At 42.7% G+C, this 23,019-nt stretch overlaps 1 protein-coding gene across 2 annotated transcripts in view; it reads left to right on the top strand.

Annotated features, from left to right (window-relative positions):
* The first annotated feature begins 699 nt into the window (after nt 1-699).
* The window catches only part of CDK6 (cyclin dependent kinase 6), a 249,008-nt gene continuing 226,688 nt past the window's right edge, over nt 700-23,019 (top strand). The window contains exons 1-2 of one of the 2 annotated variants that reach the window (XM_047095048.1): nt 700-786; nt 3,634-4,239. In XM_047095048.1, the coding sequence (XP_046951004.1) occupies nt 4,007-4,239 (233 nt within the window). In that variant the 5' untranslated portion in view covers nt 700-786; nt 3,634-4,006. Of the gene's footprint in view, nt 787-3,395; nt 3,522-3,633; nt 4,240-23,019 lie in introns of those variants that run through there. The other variant, XM_047095047.1, reaches the window with a different exon arrangement.

The raw sequence follows: 23,019 nt of genomic DNA, 5'->3' as shown, positions 1-23,019 counted from the left end.
CGCCCTGCCAGATTTTTTTTTTTTTAATAGAGAAGAGTTATTTTTTGGTTTGATTTTTCAATTTCTTGGAAAGTGTTGGTATTTACCATCCCCACCGGCCCCTCATAATTATGGGTGGTTGTTTTGTGTTTTTTCCATCCGTCCACATCACAGACTACTGATCCCCCCGCTTCACTCTGTCAAAACCCCAACTCTGGGCGACCGTGGGTTTGGAAACTCCGCGGACTCCCGACGACACATCCCACCCTCCCTCTCACGCCTCTCATTTTAGTAGCAAGATCCCCCACTCCAGTTGCAGCGAAAGCCGGAAATTTTCATTTAACTCCCCCCCCCAACACCCCCCACTCGGAGCCGAGAGCTGGGGAGCTGAGAGGCTCAGAGCACAGCCGGGTCTCAGCCGCCTCCCCTCTCTCCGGAAGGCTTTAATTTGCACACTTGCTTGCCGCAGCGCAGCGAGCCCCTAACCCCGCCGCCGGGTGGGTCTCCAGCAGAGACAGCCTCCGGGGGCCCCGCCCCGCCCCCGCTCCCCTTGCGCTCTTTCCCCGGCTCCGGCCCCGAGCCCCGGCCGGAGCCCCGCGGCCCCGGTTCGCCCCCAGCGAGCCGCGCGGGCGGCGCCCTCAGCTGTCCCTCCGCCCTCCGCCGCTGTGCCCACCCCTACGCAGTAAAGAGTGCTGGTGACTCCTTCCTCCTGACGGGTTACCTGCTTGGCGCCGCTGTGGACACGTGCGGAGGTCGGACAGACACTCGCAGCCCCCTCCGGAGGCCTGACGCGGCAGGGCCCCGCAGGTGAGGAGCCGTGCGTTGGTGTGGGTGGGCTGCTGGGTGGGGGGTCCCCGGGGGAGATTTGGGAGCTTGGCCAGGGTCGGAAGCCAGGGTGTGGGTGGGGGTGACTGTGATGGTGGTGGTGGGGGGGGGTGTATTCGAAATCGGCTTTAGTTAACCCCTTACGAACCGAGGCAGGCTAATTACGGAGAGCAATTTTGGGGAGCTAGAGGAGTCCCTCCTAATCTGGCGAGAGGAGGACAGCCTACCCTAGGGACACCCCGAACACTAAGATCCTGTGCCTACTCCCACATAGCCTTACGCACAAACACCCACACACTCATCCAGCTTCTTAAAGAGGAATATCAACTCCACTCAGACATTCACAGAATAATCCACACTTCAGAGTTTAAAATGCACTGCCTCTGGGGACTCCATGCGGGACAATGTGTTTCCGTGCCCCATATTCATTTCCCCACGAAAGCTCTCTCCCCAGCTCGCGGAGGTGTGGGTGTGGCCTCCACCTTCCTCACCACGAGATAAAATGTTAACGCAGGCTTCTTGCTGGCAGCCTCTGCGGGGGTGTTATCCACACTTACTGGAGTGCACGCAGGCGGCCAGTGCACAGGCTTGGAGCCCCACAAAGACGCACGTTTGCTTTAGTTTATAAAGTATAATTTACTTTTATAATTTAAAATATCCGAGTTAAAACGCACACCCTGCGGTAAGCAGCTCCGGGCCCTGCATTGCGCCCGACAGTGTGCACGTGGGGCGCATCTGCGTGTGCGCACACGCGGGAGTCGTGGTCCCAGTGCGGCCTCTTGTCGCTGCGCTGGTGGCGACCCTTGCGGTGCTTGGCAGGCTTCGGGAGAGGCACATGAAGGATTTCATTGAGTGTGAAGACAGAGAGCAGAGACAGAAAGCAGAGGGAGGCGGCTGCAGCCTTTGTAGTCGCGGAGGAATGCGGAAATGTTGAAGCACTATGTCAAACTTTTTTGAAATGGGGTCAAGTCACATTCAGCCAGCGTGGGAAAGCAACAACAACAACAAAAAAAAGTGGAGGAGAGGGGGGGAAAAGGCACTGTTGCTCCCGTTTCTCTCCGCCGGAGCCGACCGTCCGGGGAGCTAGGGGGGAGAGGTTGGGCGGGCGGTGCGGGGCCAGGCCCGGGCAGCGGGCGCAGCTCCCTGCGGGGGTGGGACGTCCGCGACGCTGCCTTCGCAGCTGAGCCTCCCGCTGGACTAGGGCAGGGAGGGGGGTGCGGGAGGGGCGGGCTGCGCTGCCGGCGGCTGCTCCTCGGCTACCTGTGTGGCCCTTTGCCTGGCTCAGACCCCTGTGCAGGCCCTGGGGGGGTGGGGTCTCGTTCCTTGGCTCCTCCAGGATTCGCCTTCACTTTCTAAGGAGAGTTTCGAATGGAGTGAGTGTGAGGGGCTCTGCCCCCGCTGAGGTCCCTTCTGCCCGCACACCGTGGGGATAGCGCCATTTGTTTCTTTAATTCCTGGCAGAAGGCGAGGGGGCCAGAAGTTGCGGGGCAGGTAATTCCGAGGCGTCCCGGGAATTCCGGACACGCGGCCGGCGTGGTGAATGCCCCGCCGAGGCCGCGGCGGCCGTGGGTTGGAGGCTCCCTAGGTCCTGGATTGCAACTCAATGGGGAAGGAAAGTGTGCCCCTCCCCTAGCCCCCTCCCCGCACTTTGTTGTGCGGAGGGCTGGGGGAGGTGGTGCGTTTGGCCCCTGATAAGACCAGGCCTTAAGCCGAAAGAGGAATGGAGCAGCCTCCTCTGCTACTTACTTCAGAGACGATCCCGGGAGTGGGAAAAGGTTCTGGAGTCCTGGCCCCGAGGACGCAGCCCCTTCTCTCTCACCCCCAAGGCTTGGCATTTACACCCCCCCTACTTCCAGCCTTTTTAAGACGAGGTTAAGTTTTGTTGAGGTTGAAATTAGTTGAAAATTTCAGGGCGAGTCACGGTTATGCTACCTTCTTCCCGAAGTTATTCTTTAAGGAGATGACAAGCTAAAGAGCAGCGAATACCCTTTTCTCCCACCCTTATGGTCCCGTGGGCGACTCCCCCTCCAGGGCCCCAGCGTTCCTCCACTCTCGAGTAGCGGGAGCCTCAGCCCTCCCCGACCCCCATGGGTTTCCACCAGGGAGGTCCTCCGAGTCGGAGAAAGAATTCCGTTTCCAATCCAGACTCCTTTACCCCAAAAAGACCATTTGTGTGTGCAAGTCGTTTTTAAATGTCTCCTCGTAGAAAAACTGAAAGTAGAAAGAAAGGAAGCAATTTCCGAGCAGATGTCTGACCACCCCTTCTCGCACACTCCCAGCATCGGGTTACAGGGTCCTGGGAGCCCCCACCCACATTCTGCAGCCCCACACCGATGGATCCACAGTCTCTCCACAGCAGCCTGGGTACGACCCCTGAAAGGCCCACGGCACCCTGGGAGCCCCACTCCCTGCACGTCCAGGCCCGGGGAGGTGGGGTGGGTAGCAGTACAACACAATGATGTAGGGATAAATATTAAGCCGTGACATTGACGTGCCCGGCACCTCCCCTCCCCCGCGCTCCCGGCACACTCTGGGCTGATCGGCACGCCCCCTCCCGTCCACTGCGTCCCGCGCCGCTCGCTCATCCCCGAGGGGCCCCTGCAACCTCTCCGCGCGAAGACGGCTCCAGCTCTGCAGGGAAAGAAAAGTAACTTCGCTTTTCTCGGAGGAACCAGGAAGGATTAAGCAGCCTGGGAGAGGGCAGGAGCGCACAGAGGGTAGCGACGGGGGCTTTTATGAAGGAGGAGGAGGGGAGTCTGCGGGGACCCGGAGGAAGGCGCTTGGGATGTCTGATTGCACTTTTTCTTGTCCTCCCGTCTCTTCTTTTAGGTGGAATGATTGTGGACTGAGACGCGCTGGGGCATAGGCTATGTAATCGCCTCGGTGTCTGTGCAGAGGACTGCGCTTCGGGGAGGGAAGAGGAGGGATCGGCTCGCTCCTTGGCGACTCGGCAGGCGGAGTTTCGCGGCGGCACCGGGGTTGCGCCCGCCCGCGGGGAGGTCGCTCCATCCAGCCCCAGCAGCCGCGAGAGCCGGAGCGCGGGAGAGCGGTAGTCGGCGGGGGCGAGGGAGAGCGAGACCGAGCTCCGGGGCGTGAGGGAGCGGGCCGGGAAGTCCGGGAGGAGGCGAGCGGCGGCCGAGAGCGAGCCGAGCGCGCCCCCCGCCCGTCCCAGCGGCGCCGCGCCGGGCGGCGTCCAGACGGCATGGAGAAGGACGGCCTGAGCCGCGCGGACCAGCAGTACGAGTGCGTGGCGGAGATCGGGGAGGGCGCCTATGGAAAGGTGTTCAAGGCCCGGGACCTGAAGAACGGAGGCCGGTTCGTGGCGCTGAAGCGCGTGCGGGTGCAGACAGGCGAGGAGGGCATGCCGCTCTCCACCATCCGCGAGGTGGCGGTGCTGAGGCACCTGGAGACCTTCGAGCACCCCAACGTGGTCAGGTGAGCGGGGGAGCGGCGCCCTCGCCGTCGGAGGCCGCGCGCGCCGGGGGAGGGCCAGGGATCCTAGGGGCCGGGACGCTGCCAGGCCGGAGGGCGGCAGGGGAGGCATGGCGCGACCCGTTGCCCTTACAGAGTGAGAGTAAGTTATGTGGACAGAGCCGCAAGCCAGAGAGGGTGACCTTGCCAGACAACGAGCAGAAAGACAAGTCAGGAAATGTGACCTGCGCAGGCTTCCCTGCCGCTGTGCAAGTTCTGCGTATTCTCCCTGCTGGCCCTGAAAGAGGGTCCAGGAAGTTGGGTGCCTTTTAGGGACAGAACGAGCCAAGCTGAGACGTGCCCTGCCAGCCCCCGCATAGTTTCCCTAGCCATTGGGGAATTTTTGAGAGGCTGAGAATAAGAGAAGTAGCAGGATGCGGTGAAAATTGGGATGAGAATTTTCTTGGTGGAGCTTCGTTTAAATAAGGTTTAAAAATATAGAAGCATAAAAATATTTTTGCCAATCACATCCAGTTTTTCTTTAAAGTTATATAATGAAAAATAAGCATCAAACAGGGTGGCCTAAGAAACTTCTTCCAAAAATGTTGCCTATTAGTGTGTATTACTTTATGTCTCTGGGTCAGCATAGTCTTTAGACTACTTCTCAAAAGTAGTGATGTTGAGTCCAAGATGTGGAATCTTTAGATTCCAAGTGTTCTGCTTTTGCTTTTTCTGGAGGGGTTGTGGCAAGTGGATGGAGAGACAGCATTTCTTAAAGCCTCTCCTGTGTGGTAACCAGTAATTAAAGTGTGTGTGACTACGATAATGGTGTTTTCTTAGTGATCCTGGAATTTTCCCATTGTGTGGTTGACATTGTGTGGTGTGTCATCCTTTTCTTTTCTAAGCAGATATGTGTAGTTTTAAGTAAAAAAGGAATGCACAGAAACTTGTACAAATTCGGGTGTGATTTTACCTGTCAACTCTCAACCATAGTGTGTTGGAAAAAGGAGGTCTTGGGTATTCTTCCTGTCTTCTCATCTATGTGGGGATTCTGTTCAGCAAATACATGCCTACTGTGTGTGCTGTGGATGAAATTATGTAAACAAACACAGCTAAATATTTTTGTAAAAAGTCCAGCAATTTAACATTAGTCATCAAAGTCAAGAGACCCAAGACTGACCTTTGAAATACCAAACCCTCTAGAGACTCAGGGAGCCCAAGTGTCTACAAAATCTTCCTGGGAGATTTTAACTTGTGTCCCCTTATCCTAGGCTGTTTGATTTGTGTGGTGCTTTGTTCCCAACACAGACTAAGCCTAGAAGGCTGCAAAGAATCATAAATACGTAAAAAAGGTAATAAATGGCTATGAAAATAGGACCCCCATTGTACCTCTGCTTTAGCCAGTTGAGGAGAGGGGCAAAGGAAAATGAGACCAGGAGAATGAGTGTTTTAGGAAATTGGGATTATACATAACAGCAACAAGTGACCTTTTGTGCGTGTTTTCTTTGTTGCAAACCGACAAAAACTCTTCTGGTGAATCTTTGTGATGTTGGAGGGGAAAGGGGTGAGTACATTTTGTCCCCTGTAACTTAGGTATCTTCCTGGAAGAATCACTTAGGTTCTTCCCAGAATTTTAGGATCAAATTTCTTGTTTTATTTTGTCTGTTGCCTATGGGGAGTGTCCAGTTTTTTACATGTAGATAAATAAAATACTGTCCTTCCAGCATAGAGGCATTATAGAGGCACTCCTGTGTAACACTATTTTTTACAAAGCACTATCCCTTTAACAGCAGGATGGTTGTTTTTGACATAGTGTTGGTAGATTTTGGCTAATCTATCTTATTCTCTTGATTTATACTCTTGAAATTGGTATGTCTTTAGAGATTTCTAACTGACCCATGACTTGAATTCTGTACTGAGAAATTTCAGGAGGCTATACTCAAATTGAAGGTGAAGATATCTAAAGGTTTTCTAAAATTATTTTTACAGGTTAAGTGGTGATGATGATACCTACCTCTTAAGAGTTGTGAGTAGGAGCTGAGATGGTGTATATGAGAGCAGTTTAAATTTAAAAATGCTTCAGGTGTCCAAGTGTTATTTGTTTTCATGCTGATTAGTGGGGCTGTTGCCTCCAAACAGGTTCCCAGTAAAATATCAGTTCACCTGACCTTTTCTATAAAGCAAATCATACTCAAACCCAGACATTAGAGGCTCTGGAACCAAGAAACTACTTGGATAGAACAAGCCTGTGGTTTGTCAGAAAAGACCCATCAGTCCTATGCCATGAAATTCAGTGGCACTTGAAAAAAAATTATTGATGATGTCATCTTCATGAGCTACATATCTCCATTCCATTTTGTTTCCTTCCTGTTTCTTCTCTTTGCCTCTGCCTTGGGGCAATCTTTGGTCCCCATGACTTCCTTAAGTAGGCTAGGAATTCCAGATTTTGAAGGTTGCTAATATTTGTTCAGGCAGGGTTGGGAAACCAAGGACAGGTAACAACAATTCTTTTCCTTCCAAGGGAGAGTTGTCAAAGTTGGACCCCCAAACCTGTGACTTATTGGTGCCCCACAGTGTCAGCTTTACAATGCTAGGGCTGGTTCTTAAAAGGTTTCTTAAAAGGACAGATATCTCTGTAAGCGCCTTCAAGTCATAAGTAATTGATCAGAATTATAGGCCCTTCCCACAGGTAGTTAAGCCTCAAGCTTGAAGGGGCATCATAAACATATTAGTTTTTTCAAACATTTAAGAATTAATTTTGATGGATTTGCCAGAAAGGCTGACTTGTTATTGCTGGCACTGATACTGCCTGTATGCACAGGGATAATGACTTGAAATTCTTGTTTACCTGTGCTGGATGTATCCCAGGCCCAGGCTTGATCAGCCAATCACTGTCTAGCCTGTAAATTTACTCTTATTTTACAGTTGGTAATCCTAAATCCTAGAGCATTTGCCAAAATCAGACTTCTGTGTGAACCTATGTTGGAGCTTCTGTACTCCACAAAGGAATCGTTTTACCTTCTGACCTAAATATATATAGGTTAAAATATATATATATGTTTAAGCAGCAGTCTGTTGATGCACCAAATATTTATTGATGGCCTATCATGTACCAGACACTGCTAGTTGTTCTTTTTTCTCTTCAAAAATTCACTTCTCTTTATTTCCGTTGGCTTGTTGTGCTATGTTTAGACTAACTAGTTTTATGAAACAACTAATATTTGTAATGGTTTAGTTATCAAGAATTTGCTGATTGAATAAGACAGCCAAAACACGAATCAGAATCAAATGCTTTTTATAAATTTTTTTAATGTTTCTTTATTTCTGAGAGAGAGACAGACAGAGTGTGAGCAGGGGAGGGGCAGAGGGAAAGAGGGAGACACAGAATCTGAAGCAGGCTCCAGGCTCTGAGCTGTCAGCACAGAGCCTGACGTGGGGCTCGAACTCATGAACCATGAGATCATGACCTGAGCTGAAGTCAGACGCTTAACCAACTGTGTCACCCAGGCGCTCCTGAATCAAATGCTTTTCAAAGATTAACTTTCACCTTAGGGACAGATGTACAAATAGATTGCTACAAGAAGATATTGACGTGTAACTAACAGATAGGAACATTTGGGCTCCATGTATTTAACAAGGATTAGGAAGAAGGACCTACTATTTAAAAACCATGGGGGTTAGGTGCTGGGAAAGATGCTTGGGTAAATCACTTCTCTCAAGTAATTCCCGGCCTGATGTTTGAAGGAATAAGATGATCATCAAACCCTGATACTTGATGGTAGTGTGTCATTACAAAGATACTGGTAAGCGCTACCAGCCTTGTCCCCAGGTATTAAATTTGTTAGTGTAAGTGTAATTCAAATTCAAGTACTGGTTCAGAAACTCAGGGTGAATTTTCCAATTTTCTTTTTATTTTAAAAAATTTATTTAGGGGCACCTGGGTGGCTCAGTCGGTTGAGCATCTGACTTCAGCTCAGGTCATGGTCTTGCAGTTCGTGAGTTCGAGCCCCTTGTCGGGCTTTGTGCTAACAAACAGCTCAGAGCCTGGAGCCTGCTTCAGATTCTGTCTCTCTCTCTCTCTCTCTCTCTCTCTCTTTCTCTCTCTCTCTCTCTCTCTCTCTCTCTCTCTCCCGCTCCTCTGCCCATGCTCTGCCTCTGTCTCTCAAAAATAAATAAATGTTAAGAAATTTTTTAAATTTATTTATTTTTAATATTTCTTTATTTTAAGCTTATTTATTTACTTTGAGAGAGAGCATGCGAGCAGGGAGAGGGTCAGAGAGAAAGGAGAGAGAGAATCCCAAGCAGGCTCTGCACTATCAGCAGGCAGCCCGATGCAAGGCTCGATCTCCCAAACCATGAGATCATGACCTGAGCTGAAATCAAGAGTTGGACACTTAACTGACTGAGCCACCCAGGTGCACCTAATTTTCTCTTTTTAAAGATCTTAGTAATGTATAACATAAAAAGAAAATAAAAATGTTATTTTCTCTAGGAAAACCTAATCATTAATGGGGTAGAAGAAACCTGGCATGTTGATGCAGCAAAAAGCTGACCCTTCAGGTGGATTAGTTCATGGGAATCCTTCTGAATAGAAGTGTTATCTTGCAGATAAAGAATATGTTTCTTCGGGCTTGTTTTAGTGAAAGCAGGAAACACAGGAGTTTACTTTTCTTTTTAAGTTTCAGTATGTTAGAAGTAAGTTTGGTCCTTCCTTCTCTAAGAATTCCTTGAAAAGTTTCCAATTTATCAAGGTTATTTAATAAATAAGCATTTTCACTGTTATGTTCTGCCCATGCCTTGTTGCTGCAGAAGAATTTGGTAATGTTGAATTGTTGGCCTTGTGCTTATATTCTTTTTTACACAACTGTTACCACCCTGGAATTATTAGAATTTCCCTATTAAGGAGGAAATGGATTACAGGAGGGAAACTTGTATAAACTTGAATATCTCTTGGTGTATTTCCCTATGTTTAAGACATGGACAAGTGAATATCTATGAAAACAGGTTCCTTGTTAAAAGTAAATTATCCTTTTTTTTTTTAATGCCTCACTATAAATGATTCCTTAAGAATGTTTTTTCATATTGAAATATCTAATTCTTATGCTATGTCATTGCAAACTCATGGGTATTAGAGTTGGAAAGACTTTGGAAGTCTTTCAGCCCTTTTATGGTATAGATCAAGAAACTAAGGCTCAGAGGTTAAGCAATTTGTCTATTGTGCCATTTTTAAGTGGTTGACTTGTTCTAAAATCTGAGTAGCAATTTTTAAAAAATTCTTTTTGTTTGTTTGATGGAAGAAGTTAAGCAAGTGAGTACATTTCTAGTTTGGAAAAAAAGAACTATATGTAGACAAAGGTAATGATTTGCCAGGAATAAATGACATATCAATTCAGGAAACTCCTGAATTCTGTGGTGTGCCCTACTGAAGTTTGTCTGTAAAAAGTGATTATCTATTAAATTCTGCCATTAAGGAATTTGGGTAATAACTATGATCATATAAACAGCTATAGTTAAACAATAATGTAGGCTAATAATGTACTTAAATAAGTAATAATAGTGAATTCATTTTAAGGAAAACGATGGAAAAAATCTAAATGCTTGTCTGATGAATGAACTATCACATAATGTGGCTCCGGCATCTACTACCCATTTAATGAAATAAACACCATAATACTTGAAAATTAGGCAGCATAACAACCTGGAGACCTATGAGCAAATATGGTACTAATGCTTCTTGAAGAACTGATCGTACTATTGCTTTATTTGTCATGAGGTTCAGTGAGCTTGTCTTCCTAGGAAGGAAATGTGTGAGTTTCTTGGCGTAATAGAACATGACAGAAATGAAATCTGGGTGCAGGAGGTTTGGTAATAGGACAAGGTAGTGTGCATGGTGTTGGGCTTTGTCCAGTGGCCAAGAAGCAGCATTGAAAATGGGCACTGGTGGTTGGTAGCAAGCGTGCCTACATAAAGGTCATCACCATCTGTGATGATCTATAGATGCTAAGTCTGCAGGTAGGTCAGCAGTCAGAGGGAGGAGTTTTATAAGAGACACTGGCCAGTTGATTTAAATATCGCCAGTTTGCTGCCATACTTGCTTTTATTTTACTATCTGCACACGTAGCTCTCTGTTGAGAAATGAAGTAAAAGTACCTTAAGACATGTGGCAAGGGGGTACCTGGGTGGCTCAGTCGGTTAGGCGGCTGACTTTGGCTCAGGTCATGATCTCATGGTTCATGAGTTCGAGCCCCGCATTGGGCTCTGTGCTGACAGTTCGGAGCCTGGAGCCTGCTTCAGAATCTATGACACCCCCCCCCTTTGTCCCCTCTGCAGCTCATGCTCTGTCTCTGAAATATAATAAAATAAAAATAAATAAACATTAAAAAAAATTAAAAAGAAAAAGACATGGGGGCAAGAATCTGTGTGAGTACCTAGTAGTAGCCTGGAGGTCCATTCGGGATAGGATAATTATTAAACATTTAGTAGTTTACCTAAATTTGGGCTACTGTTGTTGGCTTTGTCATTTAGGCAATGATTTTAATTTTTAATTCTTATTATCTGGCTTTCCTAAAGGATTTTAATGCAGTAGAATTAGAATTACAGTATATGGATTTTTGAATTGGAAGGAGTCTTAGATATAACCTAGTCTAAACCCCTTTGGTCTGTGTAGGAATTGTTTTGTAGATATGTAAAACAATTGTCTTATTTTTAGTCAACTGTTTTATTCCACAGTTATATGCATTTTAGATCCAAATTGAGGATGTCCAAGGTTCAGACGCAGGTTTATATCCAATGTTTGCAGGACTCATGGTCATTGCATGTCAGAAAACTCCCATTGGGGGTGCCAGGGTGGCTTAGTCAGTTGAGCATCCTACTCCCGATTTCAGCTCAGGTCATGATCCCATGCCTCTGCCCCTCTCCCCACACTCATGGCTCTCCTTCTCTCTCTCTACAAACAATAAAAATTTTAAAAAGAAAACACTTCCTTGGGTTGTAAAAAGTGTTTTCAGTTTAATGATTTTGCGTTTTTTCTGACTTGAGTACAGGATTGTCTTTTATATCTATAAATAACAATGTCTGCAACCATGAGTTGCCTGGTATGTATTTCCTGAATGAATGAAGTAGAATAAATTAAATTATAAACCCCCAGATGAGAATTTCTCATCCTTTAGAGCTGGATACAGCATTAGCAAGTATTTCCGGCTAAACACTGGGAGATGATTGGGTATTAACTGCGATGCATCTGCACACCAAGACTGTTTAGTAAGAACCTTCAAATACTTCTTTCTATTTTTAAATTATACAAAACCCATGTTTTGTCTTCAGTACTAGCTTGGTCTTTGGTAGGATTTTCTTGTGTTCTTCTTGTGCATTTGCTACATGTATCCTCCAGGCAGACTGACTACTCTGTATATGCCCCTTGCCATCCACCTCTGCAGCTTTAATTAGGGTTGATTTCGGAATGTGCGCTCAGTGCTCTTCCCTGTACTACTGTTTCCACCTGTTGAAATGCTACCCATCCTTCAGAGCCAAGTTCTGATGCCACCCTTTTTTTGTGTGGTGTACTCCTTAATACCTACATTTGGATAAAATTTGTTTCCTTTGAACCTCGACATCTTTGAACTTCCTTTATGACATTTAGTATATGTCTGCCCTTTTAAATTATTACATCTGTTATATAAGATATAATCTTAATTTTCTGCTCCACTCACCCTCTTATGGTCCTCTAAGACCCAGAAAGTGTCTCGTGGTCATGTTCACTTACATTCTACGTCCAGTAGAAATAAAGTGAATAAATGAACACATGCATGAAATAATAGAAAAGAGGTTCAATTATTAAGGAGGGAACCATTTGGATTATTTCCATCAAATGAATATTAATACTAAGGAGTGTCAAATAAAGAGGGAGAAGGGATCTGTATATAGAATTATACTTAACTTGGTTTCCTGGGAATAATAAAAAATACTGAAAAGAGAACATTTCATTTTTGTTTTCTCCAATCTATATAGTTTATATTGAAGTGAGTTTCTTTTTTTTTTTAATATGAAATTTATTGTCAAATTGGTTTCCATACAACACTCAGTGCTCATCCCAACAGGTGCCCTCCTCGATGCCCATCACCCACTTTCCCCTCCCTTCCACCCCTCATCAACCCTCAGTTTATTCTCAGTTTTAAGAGTCTCTTAAGGTTTGCCTCCTTCCCTCTCTGTAACATTTTTCCCCCTTCCCCTCCCCCATGGTCTTCTGTTAAGTTTCTCAAGATCCACGTAAGAGTGAAAATATATAGTATCTTTTTCTGTATGACTTATTTCACTTAGCATAACACTCTCCAGTTCCATCCAGGTTGCTACAAAAGGCATTTCATTCTTTCTCATTGCCAAGTAGTATTCCATTGTATATATAAACCACAACTTCTTTATCCATTCATTAGTTGATGGACATTTAGGCTCTTTCCATAATTTGGCTATTGTTGAAAGTTCTGCTATAAACATTGGGGTACAAGTGCCCCTATGCATCAGCACTCCTGTATCCCTTGGGTAAATTCCTAGCAGCGCTATTGCTGGGTCATAGGGTAGTTCTATTTTTAATTTTTTGAGGAACCTCCACACTGTTTTCCATAGCGGCTGCACCAGTTTGCATTCCCACCAACAGTGCAAGAGGGTTCCCATTTCTCCACTATTGAAGTGAGTTTCAAAATTTAAGTAATTTCCATAGTTAACTGTATAGTCGTGGACTTATAGATTGTACAGAAGACATCAACATTAGGAAGTGTGCATACATTCAGTAAAAGTTGAAAATGATTTGAACATTTTTGAATATAACAATGGAAGGTATTCTGAATCCATTCAGTTGCTTGAATTATTTTGTTTTTCCCCCCACTAAATTTTAATATTGTTGGCTTTCTTTACTGGAAAAACTCTTAGGAGGAGGAAAATTAAGGAAAACTTTCCTAATATTTTCTAGAAGAATATCAGGATTCTGAGTTCATGAAAACTTTGTCTTCCACTCCATTTCATAATTTGTGTATAGAGAATTTGGATTCCACCTTGACAAACTGGTAGGTTTAGTTAAGTACTCTTCCAGCCAAACTAATTCCAGTTCCTCAAGACCTACATGGTTGGGGTGTGTGTGTGTGTCTGTGTGTGTGTGCACGTGTGCGTGCACACATGTACACACACGCATGTGTGCATGAGTATGTATCCAGAATAGTTGAATGCAATATCATGGAAAGAAGGGACTGTGTTTGCTTGTTCCTTTTGCTGTATACTAAGCACTTAGCATGGCAGCTGGCATCTTGTAGCTCAGAATAAATATTTGTGAATGAATAAGTGTGTACAGTATGTACTACCTAGGAATTCAGAATTGATTTTTTTTTTTTTAGTGAGAATTGGATAATAATGTCTGAAAGCATATGTAAGATCTATAGAATTGAACCAGGTATTTGTTGGTTATCTGTTGTATTCAACATTTTATTAAATATGATTGACTTACATCTTGAAATATTTATCAAAAAAGTGGTATTAGATCTGGAATTTATTTCAAAATGGGGTGCAGGTAAAGATAAAATAACTTTATCCTTGTTAAAACTGTGGTAGTTCATTGTTCTCTCTTCATTTGTATATGTTTGAAATTTTCCATCATAATCTTTAAAATGTTCCTAGTCAGTGGAATAGTAGTCTGAGTACTTTCCTTTTGACTTCTTCCACCTGTTGCTGAGTGACCTAGAGTGAATTCCTTAATGTCTCTTCACTGTGGTTTCCCCACCATAAAATAGGAATTATTACTACTCTTTTGACTTTAGAGAGTTTCTATGATCAAATGAAGTTGTGTGTACGAAGATCAAAGTTACACGAATATCAGGTGTTTTTAACAAAACGAATTCTTGCCCTCAAGTTTGTGATTTTGTGGAGGACATGGACATGTACACAGATTTCTATATTGCAGATTGGTAGTATGTACTTTTATTTTTTTCACCTCACAGTGTGAAAGTATGAATGGAGCTAGGTATTTCTGAAAGGACATGTATTGGATTTGCAGTAATTATAGTAAAATACTGTCTTTAATCTGGGTATTGGTAATTGGTGTCAAGTTTACCCAGTGCTGTATCCTTTTCATTAATGCATTACTGCAGGAGGGTCCGTGGACAGAATGCTCCTAGGAACACATTGTCAAAACTGAAGGGAGCTTGATGATTTCTTTTGTATTTCACTATTCAGATTAAGGAGAGGTTGAATTCTTTGTTGTCTCTCTCTCTTTTAAAGATTTTGTTTTTTTTTTTTTTTTAATGTTTATTTTTGAGAGAGAGCAGGGGAGAGAGAGGGGAGACAGAGGATCTGAAGTGAGCTCTGTGCTGACAGCAGAAAGACCAGTGCAGGGCTCGAATTCGAGATCATGACCAGAGCTCAGACTCTTAACCTACTGATCCACCCAGGTGCCCCTAAAGATTTTATATTTACATAATCTCTTCACCCAACATGGAACTTGAATTCATGACCTGGAGATCAAGACTCTCACACTCTTCTGACTGAGCTTGCCAGGCACCCTCTCTCTCTCTTTCTGTTTTTAAATTTCAAATCTGAAGTGGAATTATTCCTTTTTATGTCACACATTGGCATTTAAAAAAATGTTTATTTATTTTTGAGAGAGAGAGAGCATGAGCAGGGGAGGGACAAAAAGAGAGGGAGGCACAGAATCCGAAGCAGGTTCCAAGCTCCCAGCTGTCCGCACGGAACCTGATGTTGGGCCTGAACTCAAAAACCGCAAGATCATGACCTGAGCCGAAGTTGGACACCTAACTGACTGTGCCACTCAGGCGCCTCACACAATTGGCACTTTTGCTTGTTCACTTTCTGAGGCTCTTCTTGGCGTGCCTGGCTTATGACATTTGAAATTCTGTTCCGTGTATGCTGCATTTATGTCATTAAGAACTTACATCCACAGAAAAGAAGCAGTTCTCTTTCAGCAGCACTAATCTCTAGTGATTTTTTTTTGCTTCCTTTTATTTCTGAGTAATTTCATAATTTCTGTTAGGTATTTCTAACAATATAAAACATTTATTTTTTTCTAAAATGCTTTATTTGTATAAAGTTGGGAACATTAACAGCAACAGAACGAGAGAAACAAAAGATATCTTTGCATTTCAAGGGTACGACTTTTAAATTTTAGGTATTTGGCTCTTATCAATACATTTTTTAAACTTTTTAGTGGAAACCAAGAGGCTATCTGAATAGTTTCAAGTTGGCAGTTTTAGATGATATCATCTACATTTCAACCAGTAGAATCACTTGAAGAAGTTATTAAGTAGTCTTGGGTAAAAACGGGTTGTTTTCTTGTTGAGCCAGGAGAAAACAGGAGAGATTGAGAGGTTGGGCTAGAATGTACTCCCAGTGCTAATCATGAATGCAGTGTATTTAAGTGATGGAAGTCCCCCTTAAAGAACCAGAAAAGCATCCTTTCTTTGAAATAACACACCTTCACACATTAAGACACAAATAAAAAGTTGTGACATCCTGATAGTCATTACAGATTATTTTAAGCCCATGGGATTTAATCAGTGGTAATTTAACTAATTACTAGTTCATTAGACTAGAACTTGGGGTTGTTGATGGCAGTTGGGTTCTCAACTAATAAACCAGTTAGTAAGGCAAAGAGAAAAAAAGTCTGTTTCAGAGGCATTATTCTCTATCCCTTAAATGTTGGCTGACTCAGAATGATGGGATTGATCTCAAGGAGAACCAGATAAGAGCATGGTTGACTCAGTGGTACCAATTCTAAATCCTAGAAAAACAGGACCTTTGCGATGAGTAAAGAGTAGTATTATTGTTTATGAAAGATGGTAGTTTTTTCCCCATCTTACTTGATAAATTAAAAGGTGGATTTATCATTAGGCAAATAGAGAATGGTCTAGAGATGTACCTTGTGATCTGAAAGGACCATATGCTTTCAAGGTGGGGCAGAAGATGAGCTAAGTTAAGGTAGAGATGAGAGATACAGTGAGGTAAAGCTACAATATGGTGATAGAACCTGGGATAGTTTATGTAAATCTGAAGTTTCTTCAACTTCGAAATCTGAAACCCAGTGATCTGAAAGTAGATGAAAACTGGTATGTTTAGAAAGGCCTCAACCAGTACTTGCTGAAAAAGTAAACTCAGAGTATCATTCTTTAATTACATAAAAATGAAATGGAACTTTATTTTCTGATTGCTTTTTCTTGGAGACCTTATTTTAACATTCTTCATATTGTCCTTTGTGCCTAGCACTCAGATTGATGCATGACTTAATGTACAATGTATGCTTCCCATTAGAACATAAACTTCATATGGGCAGGAACTTTGTTTTGTTTACTGTTTTATTCCTAGTATCTAGAACAGTGCCTGGCACATAACTCAGTTAATATCTGTTGAGGGACTGACTGAGGGGATAGTTAAACTGTGGCTAGAGATTACTCTTTTTACAGTAATTTTATTGACAGTAAAAATGTAAATTAACACCAAAATTTAGCAGTTATTTTTCTATTCACTTATTAGTATTGCACTTAATAGTCTTTAATAATTATAGTAGTAAATTGGATTCTGACTTAGGAAATCCTTGAATAATTTAATGACTAGCAAGTAGATTGGATGCTCAGATATATCCCTTCTAAGCTAGTTCTTCCACTAATATTTTCATTTAAAGTTATAAATATAACTTTATATAAATATAACTTTAAATGAAAATATGAAGTGGTATCTTAAGTGGTTATGTCATTTATAGCAGAATTGATTTAGATGTTTTGATAGAAATTTTAAGATATGGTTTTAGATTCTCTGAGTTACGAGATTTTTATAAAAAGGATTCACATACATTCTCCTATAAAGAGTTTGACATAAGCTCTCAAGCCATTGTATAAATGACTATAGCTGCCCTTAGAAGTAATAAAGCCCAAGTGGCCAGTCCCATTGTGAACCTTGCCCCAGTACTCCTATTTGATGCTATAAGACCTTCATTTTCAGCTTAAATCAGTTGATTGTGATCATATAAGAAATCTGGCATTATTTAGTTATAACTGGCTATAAAGAAAAAACAATAATGATAAGAACAAGAGGGAGGAGGAGATGGGAGAGGAGGGAGGGAGTCAAGGAAGGAAGGGGAGAAGAAAAGGAAGGAAGGAAAAGGAGGAATAGAATAAGAATAGACTAGACTAGACTAGACTAGACTAGACTATCAGGTATGTTGCTAGGAGTTGTTACTAAAGTAGAATACCATAGGGCACCTGCGTGGCTCAGTCAGTTAAATGTCTGAGTCTTGGTTTTGGCTCAGGTCATGATCTCATGGTTTCGTGAATTCAAGCTCCGTGTCAGGCTCTGTGCTGGCAGGGTGAAGCCTGCTTAGGATTCTCTCTCTCCCTCTCTCTCTGCCCCTCCCCCACTCATGCTGTCTCTGTCTCTCTCAAAATGAATAAACTTAAAAAAAATTTAAAGTGGAATACCGGGAGAAATGTTTGCAGTTTTTTAGTTAAAGCAATTACAGTTTTCTGTTAATTGTTTTGGTTATTATTGCCATGTAGTAAATTGCCCCCAAATTTAGGAGCTTAAAGCAACCATTTTCTTATGCTCAAAGATTCAGCGGGTGGGGAATTCTGACAGAACACAGTGAGAATGGTTATATCTCTGCTTCATGATGTCTGAAGCTTCAACTGGAGATAAAGTAGCAGCTAGAGGTTTGATTCACCTGGAGATGTCTTCACTCTCAAGTTTGTTGTTTCCTGTGGGCTGACTGACATAGGAGAGGACCTGAACTGGGACTGTGGTCCCACCTGTGTTTCCTGTGGTCTGGGGTTCCTCTAGCATCAAGGATTCAGAGTAGTTGGGCTTAAATGGTGGCTCATGGCTCCAAAAGCCAGTCATTGTCCTTAGGAACAGGCAGTGTCATTTCTCCCACATTCTGTTGGTTACAGGTGAGTTGAAAGAGTTATATATTCCAGGGGAGGGGATGTGTATTATCTCTTATTGGAAAGAATGTTAAAGAATTTGTGCACCTCTCTGTTTTTTTGGTTTTTGTTTTTTTTTTTTTTGTAATTATGACATTAATTCTTGACGATTAGTACAGAAGATTTATGATAAAAAAGCAAGGCTCCTGCCCCATTTATCCCTACTCCCAGTACACAGGTACAGCTTCTTCTAACTCTGTTTTTGGTGCTTCTAGTAGTTCCATCTGTTAATCTAGATAATATGCTGTGCTCTGTTTCTTGATATTTAAACTTAGGATACCTATTGATTTCCTGCTCTGAAAGATGAGGATTTAGCTCATTGAATGCAACTATTTGTCTTCTTTACCTTTTGTTATATAGGGCTATTTTATTTCATATAATAATTTAAGATAATATCCTTAAACATCAATTTTTTGTTCTTTCATTTTTGGCAGTATCTCTTGATTCTCCATTTAGTAATACCCATTTAGAAGGGTATTTTATCCCCCTAACCTTTGTATTCCTTTTAACATTACAACTTTTGTCATTTACTTTGTTAAAGCTGTTAAAACATTTGAATTCTTTTCTGCAACCACAACTTTAGGTTCAGTGTTACAACTCTATGAAGTCAAAGGAATCTTTCTTTCTTAAATACAGACATCTGGATTCTCTTTTCTTACTCTACATCACTTTTTAAAAATTGTACTCTATTTTAGTGTATAGTATTTTTTATTTAGACCATGACATTTTTATACTGTTTGCGTTTTTCCTGGAGTTTACAATTGCCTTTCTATTTTTTTTGCACTGTTGGCCTTTATCACAGCCTAAACTTTCTTTTCAAACACTTTATCATACCACTCATTTCTATTGAATTGCCTCATTTCCTGAAGTTTTCTCTGAAGTTTTGGTTTACTCTGGGCTAGTTATTTACTATGTCTGATGAACAGTTGTCTTTCTGAGACTTTTTCACTGCCTCTCTAGGTTAGAGCTATTCATTCCTGCATCTTGGCCTTTCCTCTCTAGTGGTTCACACCCTCGTTTTGCTAGTGTATGTTTGCAAGTAACTTCCTAAGAAATTGTGTGTGGGAGATAAACTTGCTGACCAATTTGGAAACATTTTTATTGTCCTGCACATTTGATTATAGTTTGACTGTTTTTAGAAGTCTAGCATGAAAAATTTTACCACTGAACTTGAAAGCCATTGTTCTTCTGTGTTTAGTGTTGCCAATGAGAGACCATCTGCCAGTGTGATTTTTCTAATTAGTTTTCAGCAATTTTTTTGTCTTGGAACTGCTAGGATGTGTTCTTCAGAACTAAGTATCTATATGTGGTGCTTTTAAAAATTGAATTTGCAGGGCATTCTGTGAGATCTTTCTGTGTGCAGATTAGTTTCATTTTACTTTTAAAAATTTCTTCTTTATTCTATTCTTTCTTTCTGAGGTTCTCGTGTTAATCAGATATTTGATCTTTCAGTTGGGACCTTGAAATCTATTAAAGTTTAGTTTTACACATTGGATCTCTGTATGTGTCTTGCCTTCTTGTCCTCTGTTTTCTAACTATTCTTATTTGCTTTGGTTTTGCTTTTTGTTTTGCTCTATATTCTAAAGAAATCTTCTCTATTATTTTCCAAACTGTCCATTGAGTCTACTCTTGGCAATTATATTTTAACCTCAAAGCATCTTTTTTGTTATTGTTCTGTGCTTGCTTTTTTTTTTTTTTTGCGTTATTTTCTGTTTTATGGGTATAATATGTCCTTGAATTGCTCTAAATGTTTAAAAACTTCTCCATATTATCTTTGTTTTAGTAAATCTTTAGTTTTTAACTTTTTTTGTTTTCCTGTTGCTAGATGTTTTAAATGCCTGGTGATGTTTGCATGTCCTTTGCTTTTACTAAGAAAATCAGGTTTATTCATATATACTTTATATGTGGTCAAAGATATCCATTTTTAGCTCTCAGACCAAGGAGCCCAGGGGCAGTCCAGGGCCAGCCCGGCTACGTCAGGGGCCAGAGATAATATGACCAGGACTACTTGGGCACCTAGGTGCCCAAGAGAACCCCAGAACAAAGCAATAGTCTAGGCCTAAGACATGAGGGATCCGGCAGTTCAAACAACAGCCAACCTTTCCTAGAGATCAGGGCAAAATGTGGATCAGGAGGTCAGAGAGAGGAGCGGTCAGGCCCCCTGAGTCATTTAGTGGTATTGCCAACAGCTCCTGGCCCATGTGGAATCTTCCACGTGGTTCCTATCAGAGAACTGGTTCAAACAACCCATCAGCGTCAACATGTACCTGCCAAGTGCAAGGCACGGGTTCAGAGTCTGGGTGGCAAACAGAAGAATGAAATTGGACCCCGCTTGCCAAACACATGGTGACCCCAGGTCCTCAGCAGGCCACAGCATGGAGCAGGCCCTCTGAGAATGGTTCCTGAGGTGGCAATCGGCACCATCAACATGAGGCTGGCTTTCTTTTGCCAGGACACAGCCTCTACCTACCCTCCTATTCCTTCCAATGAGGGTGTCTTCTTCAACCCATCTAGATGCCTGGAAAACTCACATGCATCCTTCATGAGTTAATCCCTTCTGGGACACTACTGCCCGCTCCTCGTCATTTTGCATTTGTTCCAACCATTGCTCTGGTTGCCTTGTGTTGTGAGGTGGCTTATTTTTTATCTCTCCTATCAGATGATGGGATCCTCAAGATCTCTGATTTCCCCACAGACTGACTTTTATTAAGTGCCTCTATGGACCAGATGCAGAGATAGGTGCTTCATGTATACTGTTGTTTCACAGTTTCCTGCAATATCATTTACATGACCGAAATATATTTCTCGTATATGTTTGGCTTTGGTCATGGTTCCTGGCTCATTAGCTCCCAAGCCCTTGGAGTTCCCTGAGTAATAAGAGCAATGGGAACATGCTTTTGTTACAATATTTGCTCTCTAGTCCTCAGTTCTCAAAATCACTTCAGAGAGTAAAGGTGGAATGGGTGTCTTATTATTCACAACAAGCTCCTTTCTACTACAATTGGGTTTCTCTTAATGAGGTGACTCTCAGAAAGCACCTAAGGATGGGGCCTGGTTACCAGGGGAACCAACTAGGATTAGAGGGGTGGAACTTTCCATCTCAAGCCCTGATTTCCAGGGAGGAGAGAGGTACTAGAGGTGAGTCCATCACCAATGGCCAATGATTTCGTCAATCATGCCTCTGTAATGAAGCCTCTATAAAAACCCCAAAGGAGGGAGTTTGGAGAGTTTCCGGTCTGGGAAACCAGAACGCACTCATGTGCTACCATGTTGGGCCCCAAACTGCATGAGGACAGAAGCTCCTTTGTTTGAGACTTCTAACTATATATCTCTTTATTTGTCTGTTGATACATACCCTTTAATTTTTTTAATTAAAGTTTTTAATTGTAATTGAAAAAAAATCCATAAAATTTTTTTTTCGTGTTTATTTATTTTTGAGAGAAAGAAAGACAGAGTGTGAGTGGGAAAGGGGCAGAAAGAAGGGGAGACACAGAATCTGAAGCAGACTCCAGGCTCTGAGCTGTCAGCACAGAGCTCGACACAGGGCTGAAACCCATGAACCAAACCCATGAACCAAACCCATGAACCATAAGATCGTGACCTGAGAGGAAGCTAGATGCTTAACTGACTGAGCCACCTAGGTGCCCCAAAGACATCCATTTTTTTTTTAATTTTTTTTAACGTTTATTTATTTTTGAGACAGAGAGAGACAGAGCATGAACGGGGGAGGGTCAGAGAGAGAGGGAGACACAGAATCTGAAACAGGCTCCAGGCTCTGAGCCATCAGCACAGAGCCTGATGTGGGGCTTGAACTCACGAACCGCAAGATCATGACCTGAGCCAAAGTCGGACGCTTAACCGACTGAGCCACCCAGGCACCCCGAAAGACATCCATTTTTAATAGTGTGTTTTTTTGTGAGTTCTGACAAATTTATACACCTACATAACCACCATCACAATCAAGATCTTAAATACTTCATCACCCCCAAAACTTCCCTCAGACTCCTTTATAGTCCATCTCCTCCCCTACCTGGACCCTTGGGAACAACTAATTTTTGTGTCATTATAGATTATATTTGTCCTTTTCTAGAGTTCTGTGTACATGGTATCAGACAGGATTGGGTTCTTTTGTATCTGGCTTTCATCGCTAATTTTGAAATTCTTTCATGTTGACTGTATCAGTAGTTCATTCTTTTCCAGCATATGGATTTGCCACAATTTGTATATCCATTTGCATGTTGACAGTTATTTGTGTTTCTTCTAGTTTGGGGCTGTTATGAATAGTGCTGGTATAAACATTTATATACAGGTCTTTGTGTTGGTAGGACATATGCATTCATTTCATTTGCATAAATACCTAAATGTGGTTTGCTGGATGTATGGCAAATGTGTGTTTAATTTTTAAGCTTATTTATTTATTTTGAGAGAGAGAGAGGGAGCGAGAGTGCAGGAGTAGGGAAGGGGCAGAGAGAGAGGGAGAGAGAATCCCAAGCAGGCTCCAGGCTGTCAGCACAGAGCTCAATGTGGGGCTCGATCCCACAAACCATGAGATCATGATCTGAGCTGAAATTAAGAGTTGGATGCTCAACCGACTGAGCCACCCACATGTGCCTTGTGTGTTTAATTTTTAAAGAAATTGCCGAACTTTTCCAAACTGGTTGTGCCAGTTTACATTTCCATCAGCAATGTGTGAAGGTTTCATTTGATTTGCATTCTATTCAACTCTTGGTGTTGTCAGTGTTTTTAATTTTAACCGTTCTATATTAGGTGTGAACTGATATTATATTGTGGTTTTAATTTGCATTTACCTCATGACTAATGTTGTTGAACATCTTTT

This window comes from Lynx rufus, unplaced genomic scaffold, assembly GCF_022079265.1.
Source record: "Lynx rufus isolate CCGP_SWC_20201006 ecotype Redwood Valley unplaced genomic scaffold, mLynRuf1.p SCAF_4, whole genome shotgun sequence".
Lineage (NCBI taxonomy): Eukaryota > Metazoa > Chordata > Mammalia > Carnivora > Felidae > Lynx > Lynx rufus.
Note: the sequence above shows the minus strand (reverse complement) of the source record. Positions and strands in the feature narration are given on the sequence as shown.